Genomic DNA, 13,627 nt, shown 5'->3' with positions numbered 1-13,627 from the left:
TAACTGTCCAATGTTGTATTCATACCCTTGGGGGCTCGGTGGGCGAGCTGGCTAAGGTGCCAGGCTAGTAATCCAGCGAGCACGGGCTGCCACAGAGCACGGGCTGCCACAATCGAGCCCACATGTGACTGGGTTGAGTCAACCTTGTGGCAGCAAGAGTTATATGACAGGGAGCTGAGACTGATTAGGCTAAGTAAAAGATTGAAATGCCTCTCAGGCATCAGTGCATCACTTTTATTTGTGCGCACATCCTGATCATCCATTTGTCGACTATAAGAATTAGTGTCTGTAAGAACAAGTGTGACTGAATCTACTACTCATTATACCGTGCTAAATGTCCCTAGCTGTATTTCTGAAGAAAAATATAAAAATGTGTTCCTCCCTTGTCACCTTTTCTCTATCAAAGATTTTGTTAGAAAAGTCCTACCACCCTCATCACTTTTGAATAAAATGTGCCTGAGAAACATTTAATTTTGTTCATGTAGCCTAATAAGATGTACCACCGAGATTGATTCCCAATGATAGAGGGAAACTATACCAGCACCTTGAGCATGTACTAGCGCATGTATATCTCCAATATATACATAGCATATAATAATAATAATAATAATTATTATTATTATTATTAAAATGACCATTAGTCTTGAATGAAAGACATTCTCTTATTCAACTGATTCTGAATTTTGTGAATTTCAGGGAAAGCAAAGGAGTGGCTTCTTCAAGCAAGCCAAAAAGTCCTACCCCATGTATCCATTCCATGAAGAAAAGATTAAATGGGACGAGTATGGAGAAATCATCAGGTACGTTACACCTATGTCCTGGTGCTTCTTATCTGTTGACTCTGTAGCTAGCTAGGACCAGATTTTACTGCATCATGTTCACTTGAAGTTGTATACGTGGGGCTCCTTTCACAAAACAGCCATAACAGAGGTTAACTTTAACTCCTGTTCTTTAACATCACTCTAAGGTTACAGTTGTAGCTTGCGATCACCTTAGTGCTTTGTGAAAGGAGGCCCTGATGTATGGGTTAAAGGTCACATGCAACGTAAAACACAACTTTGCAGATTCTGGTACCTTTCGGTATGCACTTACCGAAACAAATCATAAAAAATGCCAATTCAACCAATAAAGTTGAAAAAAACGCGATGAAAAAAAAAAGCCTGCGAAATCGGAGTTCAAACGTTTCACTAAATTCCCCCCAGCACTGGGGGGAAAACTGGTTTCAGCAGCTGTGATGCGCTGCGTCCATAACGCATGCGCAGTGAATAGGTTCGCGGAGCTTGAAACAGTATGCATGCCCAGCGTCTGAGGTCGTGAGCAGTAGTCTAATCTTGGTTGTGTACACAAACAAGTAAATAATCTACTCGTTACGTAAAACAACTTGTTGATGTGTGGTAAGCAGTTTCTGAGAAAGCTCAGTGTCTGGTTTATTCACACCTATATGTCTGTCTGCCTGTCTGCTAAAGACAACGTGCAATACACAGCTTCAATCATCGACCACGTGCAATTTGAACTTAACACCTATCAGACTATACGACATAAAGAAAATCAGTTGATTTATGACTCGTGCACCCGAGTCCCGTGTGTGCCACATTATGTAATTAGGCACGTGTGATACACATGACATGTTTTTATGTCTGTGGGTTGCAAACAAACTAATTTCTTTATTTTCGGATGACTTAATGGTGAAACTGGTGCAAACTCTTGTCAGTTTCAAGTCCTGCTTTGTACTTGGACGAATGACAGACTCCAGCCAAGCAGTAGTTTACCATCTCTACTGACATGATTTTTTATTGAATCGAGTGCATAGTCAGAGTTTGTATTTTCCAAACCCAACATCTCTATATACATTCTTCATGGATAACGACTTCTTTTACTGTATATGATTTTGTTTGACAGCAGTACATGATTCCATACTGAAAAGACGCATCAAGTACACAAAAAGAAGTTGTTATCCATAAAGAATCATACTTTCTTGTGACTGGCTATATTTCTAAAATGTCTGTCAAACAGATCATCTTTCTGTACACACAAGGAACCCTCAGCATATCAGCAAATGAAACAGCCAATCGGAAGCCGTCGTTACACTTGAGTGCATATCCACCCTCTATGGCTGGGTTCGGTCTCCCGAGGGCTTCGTTTCGGGGGAAGTAAGCCCAAGTACAAAATATTACACTTTTGAATCGCGATTGTACGCTTATAATTGTGTTTATTTGTTTTTTTAAAAGCAGCAATGTATATTATATGTCATGAATAAGTGATAAATGTGTTTTAATTATGTTTGATTTTTTGGTTGCATGTGACCTTTAAGGATATGTCTTTTGGAAGGACATGACACTTATTCACAGTCATACTTTTTTCTTCTGGAAATCTGTATTAATCAAATGGTGAATTAGTAAAAAATGTGTAGTCTGTGGAGTTCATCTCACTTTCTCACTTTTCTCGGATCAATAAAGTTTGGGCTATTTTCAACTCCTGTGAGATGATGCCATGTCTGGGTGAATTATCTGTGGTAAATATCTCCTCGGAAACTACTGACCCAGTGAAGCAGAAACATTCAGAAGACCAGTATCCAAAATGGCCACAATATTCATATTTTAAAAAAACAAAACCAAAAGAGTTATGATGTTTGCAGTTCAGGTATACAGAAAGCTGGAATTACAATAATATGTTATATTTGGGATTACTTTGCATAGGTTCGAGTATTTTTATTGACTTGAGTCTCACCCATTTTACATTTTTTTTTTAATTTTTAATTCTTTGTGTTTCCTTAGAAACAAGTTCAAACCTTGACTGAAACTAGTAGCATTTGTTTCCCACCAAAATTCGAAAGTTGATGCATGTTTGTGAATGAAGTACTACCTTTCCAAGCTGTAATTTGCTGCAAATGTGTTTTGGATTTGGAACAGCATTGACAAATGCAAGATCTGTGAAGTTCCAGTTAGAATTGGTCTCCAGCCTGCCATGTTTGCCATAAGAGGCGACTTACGGGATCATGTGGTCAGCCTCACTGACTTGGTTGACACATGTCATTGAAACTGAATTGCGTAGATCAGTGCTCATAATGCTGATAAAACTGACAGCTGATGATTATCCCCACAACAAAGCCTGTCAAATCTTGGTCTAACCTCCTTCACAGGTGACCCATGAAGGTTGGGTTAGCGTTCTGGCCTTCAGTAACCCATGCTTGTTATAAGAGGCAGCCAGCTGCATCAGGGTGTCAGGCTGTCTGACTTGGTTGGTACGTGTCATCGGTTCCCAGTTGCTTAGATCAGTGCTCATGCTGTTGATCACTTGCTTGTCGAGGAGACATGATTATTTACAGACTGTCGACATATAGCTGGAATATTGCTGAGTGCGACATAAAACTAAACTCACTCACTCCTCCACAGGGGAAGCTAATGAAGCCCAATTTTGTCTACCACTATTTTGAAGAGTGTGCTGATTTGCCGCCAGTATCCTAAAGCAAAGTGAACTTGGCTGAAACATGTGGGTATTTGACACCTAGTCTGAAAAGATTGAAATTGCCTCCTGATGAACATGCTCCCACTCCACATGGAAATGTTGCCGCTTATCATGTCAGCTTCTCTGAAGACTTGATTGTAATTGTCATCATGAGTACAGCCTTCACACCAGTTCAGCAGATATGTTTTCAAGGACCCTTGAATTTAATCCCAGTCAAATGTCCTTTAAATCATTAAATGTCTGCTGCCAAGTTTTCAATATGTATGCCAAGAATTTGGATCATTAGGGACTTGACATTGATGAGCACGATCACCTTTGAGATCTGAAGTGGATATCAAACTGATCTGAATTGGGCTTCATTACTCCCTGCACCAAACATGTATTCCATGTCTGAAGTCTATGCTTATTACCACGTGGTCAATCTTAGGTCATGTTACAGACAATTGGGGGAAGGTTGTTGAGTCCATGCAGAAGTGTTCAAGCAGCAGACGAGTAATCTATATGGCAGCTCTATGTTCCATGAATTTCCAAAACCTTAATATATATTCCATGTCCACAAAGTGACCCTGTACAGTTTGGTGATACTAGGTCATTAGTACTGAACTCTTTGAAGGTGGCTCAGTGCATACTCTTCTGTCGTATAGAACTCTGAGACACAGGCAGTGATCTGATTGATGGACTCTAATTGTCATTCCATGCTGCTACTTATGCATGAAGCGGGATGATGGTCACTGGCCAGTAGATTTCACACAGCGGTTATTGGGTACATGTGTGTTGGTTTGAGATTTATGTAAGTTGGCCTGTGGTACAGGTATGTTGGTTTGAGATACATCTATGTTGGTCTGAGGTACAGGTATGTTGGCTTGAGATTCATATATGTTGGTCTGAGGTACAGGTTTGTTGGCTTGAGATACATCTATGTTGGTCTGAGGTACAGGTATGTTGGCTTGAGATACATCTATGTTGGTCTGAGGTAAATTCATGTAGTCTGTAGTCTGTTTTCTTTGTTCTGAGGTACAGAAAGATGATCTACATTACAAGTATGAAGTACTTGTCTGAGATTCAGTAGGTAAGGTACAGATATGTTGGTGAGAGGTATGTACATATTGATGAGAGGTAATGGTCTAGCATGGGAATGATGGTCAGAGGAGGACGCAAGCTCAATTTCTGATGGTCTGAAGTACACGCATGATAATCTGTACATATTTGATGCCATACAGGTGCTCCATCACCTTGTTCTCCTCACTAATTTGCAACCCTTGCCTTTAAAGAGGGAAGCATGATTTATTTGTCTACTGTGCAACTCTGTTGAGACTGGGAAGTGACTGTTGTTGAAGTTTTACTGATTGAATTAGCATTACTTATGTCTGCATGGGAAGAGAATGTGCTCTGTCTCATTTGTCCAACTGATGCGCTCAGGGTGTGTGAACTGCTTGTTCCATGAATAGGCTTGACCATGATTGAATTCCATGGGCAGTCTGATGGAAGACAGGCACTGAGTCGGATGATGCTGACAAAGTTCAATTAAATTCCTGCACCTAATTTGATTAATAACTTACATTATATATTTCAGAGGAGAATCTGTTCAGCATCAAATGACTGGTCCTTCAGTACTGCATTTACACGGTAGTAGTTGTAAATTTTAGCACAAATGTATGTAAGGGTTCCATACATATGAATCAGGAAGTGGACCTTGTTCCTGGTACGCCTGGAGAATGGGTTTGATGTTATGGGGATTCTGACTTGAAATGGTCCTGGACTTTAATTCCTGTTTATGTGAAGCAGGGAAGACAGTGATTTGGTGCAGTGATTGGTAACATACTACAGTGGAAGCCCCCTGGCATTCACTGGGGCTGAGCCAAAATCCAGTATGGATGGTATGTCAGTTTACTGAACTTTTCCCATCCACCTGCTTATCTAGCCATCTTGACATGGCGAGCGACTGACAAATTGTGATATGACAGTTAAATATAATTTGTGATACAAGTGGCAAGTATCACTCTCCAATTTACCTCACTTACCTATAGGCCTAATCTTTATTCATACTGAGATAACAGATGCCAGGTTAAAGAGTGTTAGTAACTGTACACAGTCAATATTGGCTAGTCTTTGTTGTGACAAAATGCGGAATAGACTGACACTTGAGTATAGGATGCATAAATAAACAAGCTTCTGCCGGGATCAAATACTATTTCTGATATTGAGGGCTTCCACTGTATATAGATGCAGCTGCAATAGATAGCACTAGGATGGGTACCTTGCGTGAAGTACTTAATGAAGTGATTTCTGAAACAAATACTGTAAAAGTTGTCAAACTTTAAATGAATGTAACTTATCCTCTACATGCTCAGAGATTGTACTTTAGTTATATATTGCTTTCAAAGAAATTCAGTAAGGGATGAATGGTTATGTCTCAAGCAATCTATGATTGCAGGGCCATTTCTAGCATCAGTTACAGATGGTCAAGCATAGCAGATTGGTGAATAGGGTATAATTGTACCCATTGGCCTCGATTGTTGCTCATGATATCAGTCACTGCAATGACAGGTCTATGTTCGATCATATACAGACAACTGTCATGTCAATAAAGGTTGGTCATAGTGACATCTAAGGGAGCCGTTTTACACCAGCAACATGTGTGTTTTTTATCATGCAAGGGAACCTCAAAATGTATGTTTTGAGTTTTTTTCATTGACAGCAGGGTTGCGACCTTTGCTTCGTGTATATATACAAACAACTGTCATGTCAATATAGGTTGGTCTGAGTGACATTTAAGGGAGCAGTTTTAAAAAAAAAATAGGTTAAAAGTTAATTACACGCATTGCCTCAAAACACTGAAAACACACCAGTCTGCCATAACACAAATATCTCAATACAGTCCATTCAGGTTTAGAATATGTGGCAAGTCCAGAATTCCACAATTTTAGGTTCATCTGAAAATGGAGAAATACTCTTGGCTTCTTTGCAATATATTTGCTGTCTATACTTTAGAAACCTTTTTCTGGAAACATGTTCATTTTAGAGACTAGAGGTTAGCATAAGAAAGAATGCACACTCTCAAATAGATTTTCTTTCTTATGATACATATGTTTGCTTCTTGAAAAATTATTGACTTTAGGTAACAAAGTCACAAAGTCATTCTAAGAATTATGTAGACTACATGTACTATTGGTTCTACTAGATTTCTGTTGCTACACACAGTGTGTCAAGTTATTATTTTTAAATGAGAATAACATCTGATCTAAGAACTTGATATTCAAGCACTAAGAGTATGTCCACAACAAAGAGTGGAGCAGTTTCATGTTTGGAGATTATCATGCAGAGGTTTTTTAGTGGTTTAGGTTACACCACTTCTGTCAGCCAACATTGTAAATAGGTTCAAGAGAACAGCTGCTTGTAGAAGATATCAATTCTTTTCACAAAGAATAAACTTCTATCAAAAGTGGAGAGTTCTATGATAAAACAGTGCACAAGTTTTGACTTGTGTGTGTTTCAACGTATGTATTGTCCCTTCAAAATAATACTTCAACTTAAGATTCTTCTAGTGTATCACTCCTCAAACCCTTGAGGATAGGATCTGGCACACCCAAGTCACACCTATTCTGCTCCTCAGACATCTGCTACCCTCTCAAACAAAGTGCTACAATTGTACAAACAGTTCTTGAAGTATCTATAATTCTAAGAGTAACAAACATCCCCTCATACTGTCTGAAAAAGGCTGTTCCTCTGATCTCAAAGATTTGTTTTCTTCCTTAGCAGTTGTGTTAATGAGCAATGTTACAATAGTGTCCCTCTGTCAGGTGACATCTGAACTTAGATAAATAACTCATACAGTCTTGAAACTCTGAGCCCCCGTGTAGGTCCGGGGTAGAATAGGCCTTCAGTAACCCATGCTTGCCATATCAGGTGACTATTCTTATCGTAAGAGACAACTAACGGGATCTGGTGGTCAGGTTTACTGACTTGGTTGACACTTGTCATTGGTTCCCACAGATCAATGCTCCTGTTGTTGATCACTGGATTGTCTCATTCAGACACAATTATTTACAAACTGCCACCATATGGCTGGAATATTGCTGACTGTAGCGTAAAACTAAACTCACTCACTCACTCAATTCTGAAACTTTACTGTTTGAAGTTGGAAAACTTGCATCTGACTTTAGGTGACTGGCCTTTTCTTTTTCATGAATAAAAGAGTCCTTGAAATTAGATTTCACACTGCTGATGTTGATGGATACATTCCAAGACTGCCTGCATGATGTTATTGGAAGCTTGAAATGATTATAGTCACAGGCACATCAGCTGACCCTGCAAACATCATATGCCATTGATTGTAATAGATACCACTGACACTTTTCCCCCTACAAACATCAGTAACATATGGTGTGTTCTTTCTCATGCAAGGGAATCTAAAAATGTATGTTTGAGTTTTTTCATTGACAGCAAGGTTGTGACTTTGGCTTCGTATCTTTAGGCAATCATTTTGGAATGTGATATACATCATTATTCTCATAATGAAGGTTGTCTTGGTGTTGGATGGATATGTTCTGACATGCTCAAGATCCTGTCACTTGACTCCCAGAGGTCAAGAGAAAAAAGAGTTTTGTGTTTCAAGTTGTGAGTGAACTGATAATGCTTTTAGCTCACTGTGACTGTAGCTTATTGTCAATTTGCTTCATACTTTGCTGTGTGGTGCAAACTTTCACATTTCTCTCATTGTATAAAACCAGCTCTGAGACCGCGTGAAATATGGTCACTCATGTCCCATAGATTGTGATTGTATGTAGCCATATCTGCATTCATCGTGCAGCTTTGTTGTCTTCCTTATCAGTTATGGTAAAGAGCCATGTTACAATAATGTCCTTCGATCCACTTACATCTGAACATGGATAAATAACTCTTATAGAAATCTTGAAACACTCAAATTTTAAGATTTTGGTGTATTTACTGGTACTGAGGGTCCTGTGTGATGATGGGTGGTGTTCAGTCCCTTAGTTATGACAGATCCTATTATATGTGTTTGAATAACTAGTTCATCTGGGGTATTGTTCTTGGTCTGACTTGACTTGGTCAAAACTGAAATCACTATCATAGTATGAATAATAACAATGGTAGTGATTATTATTGTCCATGTTTAACCAGTGTACATTTGCCTCTTCATATGCAATTGATGTATGTTGAGCCAAGCATGTAGTGACAATGTGTTTGATTTGTAACATATACAGCAAATCATTTTGTCCCAACAATAAGCTTTCATCATTAGTTTTACAGTTTTCAAATCTGGAGTTAGTCAAATATGTATTTTCTTTTCCCAGCTTCAACCAAACTGTTACATTTGAAAAACTGTTTGGATCATTAACTTCTTTCAAGCATTATTTAAAATGAATAAAACCTAAGATATCAAAATATCTAAGGTAGGTGAGCTATAGTCTGAGTGTATGTTTTCTAGCATGATGTAGATAAATAAAAAATCAGACCATCGTAAGCCCAAAGATGTGATTCAATCAAAAATGAATTCCATGGGTTTTTTTTCTTTGAGCATAATATATGTCCCAGTCCCAGAAGGTTAAATATGGTTATTTGAATATCGATTTGACAAGATTTACAGATATTGCATTTGGTTTGAGATAGCCTAAGTATGCAAGGTAAATTTCTTTTGTGTTAAATCACTGCCAGCTGATGGTATACATTTGACAGTGAAGATATATCAAATTTCTTATATTTTTACATTGGAAAGGATTGTCTCCACAACATGTTCCTACTGTGTGATTTAGCAACATTTAATTGTAGGAGTATTTCAGCAATTTAAACAGCTAATTCCTCCTTATTTATGTACCCTAATTGTACCCTAAAATATGCTCATGAAAATGAATAAGGGAAAACCTACACGTACTCGTGTTCCTCTAGTTGTTTCCAGAATTTCACCTACAGTTCAATACATACCTTGTGAAGAAACTTGGAAAAGAATTTAAGGAACTCTAATGTTCTTTTAGGAGTTCCCTTGTTCGTTTCCATCAGTATAGTACACAATTTACAGGAATTTAAGTTTACTTCTATGTTTCTACATCTTTGTTATGTCTATGAATGTTTACAGTTGGAATATTGCCAAGTTTTGTTTACATTACCAACTTTACGGTGGACATGTCCGTAAATGAAGAACATATTCTGGTCTATCTTTGATGTTTATTATGGATATATATTGTCTGTAATATGCAGAATCAGACTGATTTACTTGTGTTTTATCATCAAGGAATGTATTTATTATGCACACACAGGCATACACATGCACACACATGCACACACACTCACACACTTGTGGAATAAAAGATGCTTTTTGACAGATTTCCTTGTTTAACATGACATATGCCCTACATATCAACCTTTTTCTCACAATTATTTAGCAGCCAAGATTTAATGAAGTGTCAAGAGAACAACCAATATATATTTAAGAATAAATAACCCTGGTTTTTTTTTCAGTCACATCTTCAAGATTTAAAAAGGAATTTCTCTAGAACAAGAATGTTTCAGGAACACATTTTGTTGAACCTGACACAAAAACATTTTTCCCACTGTTTTTTGAAAGAGTTTGCTTTTTCAGATCCATCATGTCAGTCGGTCTTAATTTAATTTAAAAGGATGAAAATTAATTGTACTTGATTGTTATCAAATTATTTTGTTGAAGGAGACTTACTACCCTTTGGATTCAGTATTTCTGTCATGTTTGGAACCAAAACTTGAAAACTGTTCAGTGTTCTGCAACAATTCGGCATGTGTACATTCCTCATCAGGTCATCTGGTGTTTCAATTTTCCCAGTATCATTTAGCTATGATTTCATGGGAACAATTTGGACAGCTCTAGGCTTTTCAGCCATTTCTCTAATTGTAATGATTATTTTAGCGTGACATATGACATGTGCAAACACTTCAAGCTCCACTATTCCCTTTCCACATGATTTCAAGTTATAAACTTTTTTTTTTTCAGACTTTGTTTTTCTGGGATTTTAACATTGAATATGACTTGGTGTTATCACTGAATGACTAAAATAACACAGCAGCAAAGTTAAATTAAAACTCACTTATAAAATCATGATGTTTCCATGGAAATGATTTTGACAAGCTCTTTAACCAGAACTGTTTCATTCCTTCTCAAACCCTGCAGTCAATTGATATTTCTGCATGAAAGCATCATCCTTCCTGACTGTGATTTGTCATATTTGTTTTTCACTTAACAAACACCAAGTTACAGAAGAAACCTGGAAAAATGAACAATAAGGTATAAATGAAGACATGTACTCACGAACAAAAACACATTCTAGTTTTTGTAATTTGTCACTTCTATCAAAACAAGTAGTAGCCTGGCAGGACAGGGTATTGATTTCAACTATTGATGTTTTCTTTCCCACTGATACTGTCAAGAGCCTTTGCAATAATTGCAGTGCATCAACAGTTGAATCAATCACCATCAAAACCTACTAAATGTACATAGGACACATGTTGCTTCATTGATCTGCAATCACGCGATTCAACAGGTTTTGTTTGGTGTTAGATCGTTTTGCTTCCATCATGTTCACCTCAACACATTACCATATTAAGTCAACAAGTGATGAAGAGTTCATTCAAGTCTGTAAATATTTTTATCATTGTTATCTTCTTTCTATCAAGAAACGGTTAAATGTCACACAAAAATCTTCTTGAAAAGTTTAGGTTTCAACTTAAAGGTTGTGTTATTAACTAGGCAAATATTTGTCCTATTTTGAACTCAAATGTAACCTTGCTTTTGTTTTCTTAAGTTGTCTGGATTTGTCTCATCTAATTTGGGCCAAGCACTACCTTGGTTGTCTGGTTTTGTCTGTAGCCTGGACTAAATCAAAACAACTCAACACAACACATTTCATTGCTGCCATGTTGACACCAGCTGATCATTTGACCTCAATGCACTGCACGTTACTAAATACTCCTAGGCCAAATGTAGAGATATCATGAAAATCAGGTAATATGATACACCTAGCCTTATCACCCATACTTCATATCTTGACCATGTTGAACACCAGTGCTTGTCACCACACATTAGACAATGTGATCAATTCTCAAGCAGTTTGTTTATGAACATGTGGACACTGTTTCAACAGTGGACTGAACCCAGTTAGTTTTTAGTAACCTGATGCCTCCTGTAGCTAGTTCCACATCAACAAGAATTTTTGGCGGGTGGGAGGTGTCATACTAATTACTGAATAACACGTTTACTGCTGCTGAGAGATCCTAAAAGATAGGGACTTTTCTAACATTTGGCCTAGGACTATAAAGGCTTGTCGATGAATGCTTTTCTCGCTTCATGTGGACACCAAGGGGTAGTGGGATGATATGACTTTCATAGCGGTATTACACAACTTTTATACTCCCGCTCGTGGATCGTGATGGATGTACATGGTATTTTATCAGAGTCACGTGGACCAATCAAAACTCGACATTCTTACATGAGGCTAGATAATGGTATTTATCAAGTTATGCTAAAATATACCTTTTCTTGTATTAGCAGACAACACTTTATCGACCTTACCCTTCAGGAAATGATGAATGTCCATTATCACACATATGAAGCAGTAATGTTATACTTCTGCACATGCACACTGCGCTTACTGGTTCTCTGTTGTTTTTGTGTGAGTGTTGCAATGCTTATGTGACCAAGAAAAGCTATAATGAGCATTCTTTATTTTAAATTAAAATACCAGTTTCAATAAGTTTACAAGTGAAGGTGCACAGGTAGAGATTTTTTCATTGAAAATGACAACTAATTGATGAACGTAAGCGGTTTCACTGAGAAATAGCTTGTAGCAAGTTTTTCTCAGGTTGCAAATTAGGATTTTGAATAGCAAATTTGTTACCTCTAAGCATTAATTTCGAACTCAGGTAAGAGGCGACTAATAGGCCAACTGGTCAGATCAGTCAGCTGCTCGTTGACTTGGCTGACACTGACATTGTATCCCATACAGTTATCCTGTATTTGTGTGTCATTGAGGTCACTTTTGCTTTGTTTGCCCAATAAACTCCCTTGTGATGGCACATGATGATGATGGAATTCTGTCTCCTCCAGGCTGGAAGATTACACAATACTTGATGTGGTGGCGCCTGACGAAGACATAGCAACTGTAAGTATGCTTTATTGAACTGTACCTTGTTGACTTGACAGTGAAGAAACAGTGTCTCTTGTAGCGTGTTCACTGGTTACGAGTGGGACATTGGTTGGTAATAAGCGTGATGTTCACTGAGCTAGTCATCTAACAAACATCACAAGTAACACAAACATCAAGGGTACATCAACCCATGGGCTCTGAGGCATCAGTGAGCAATGTATTTATCTTACCAAACACCTCAGTGGTAAATGTGAATTGTTTGAAACACGGGAACAAATTCGTTTTGTAGCCATCACTAGTTTTTTCAACAGATTTAGAGTTATCTCCCTTCCATCCATTTGCATTTGCAAAACATCAGTGATTTCTATGCATGATACATGATTCAGTGTTATTTGCGACAAAGAATTAAGTGCCAAATGAGTTCAGCATTTCCAGAGGCGTACATAGAAATCTTACTTGCTTGCAAGCGGGATACATTGAAAATAATAGAAGAGTGCTCAACTGATCAGAGAGCCTCATCTATGTGTGAGGTAAGATGTAGATTCAGTGTCCAACTCACAGGAATCACAACAGCAAAGTGAACTGGACATGATTGGTCTTCCCAGCATCCAAGTTGAAAATGAAGCAAATCAGAGCTGAAAATAGCTTCAGCATCGATTTTGTTCAATTGTCAACAGATATTGCAAATTATTTTTCTATGGTTTCTTTTATTTTCTTAAAATGAACAGTCAGTTATAACTAATCAGCCCTTAAGCATGTTCCTCTCAGAAGATTGGTGAAATAACCTTTGGAAACTGATTTGATGAATGACATCAATCAGTTGTCTCAAGTTGAGTTCTATTTCAATTCTCAAATGTTCTTTTTATCAACATTGATGCAAAAATAACTTCCGAAATAATTACATTATTGATTGAATTTTTCAAGTGGGTATGTGATTGTTTGGGATATTGCTTTTTCACTTGAATCCCCTTGACTGTGTGTTAAACAAATGTCAAATGAAACTGTTTTTCAAACACAGCTAATGATTTTAA

At 37.6% G+C, this 13,627-nt stretch overlaps 1 protein-coding gene across 1 annotated transcript in view; it reads left to right on the top strand.

Moving 5' to 3' along the window:
- Window positions 1–13,627, top strand: part of LOC137293501 (cleavage and polyadenylation specificity factor subunit 2-like) — a 185,007-nt gene that overhangs the window by 148,963 nt on the left and 22,417 nt on the right. The window contains exons 13-14 of the mRNA XM_067824075.1: window positions 697–800; window positions 12,557–12,611. Of these exons, the coding sequence (XP_067680176.1) occupies window positions 697–800; window positions 12,557–12,611 (159 nt within the window). The remainder of the gene's footprint in view (window positions 1–696; window positions 801–12,556; window positions 12,612–13,627) is intronic.

This window comes from Haliotis asinina, chromosome 8 (assembly GCF_037392515.1).
Source record: "Haliotis asinina isolate JCU_RB_2024 chromosome 8, JCU_Hal_asi_v2, whole genome shotgun sequence".
Taxonomy (NCBI): Eukaryota; Metazoa; Mollusca; class Gastropoda; order Lepetellida; family Haliotidae; genus Haliotis; species Haliotis asinina.
The sequence above is the reverse complement of the archived record's forward strand: the minus strand, read 5'-3'. Positions and strand labels throughout refer to the sequence as shown.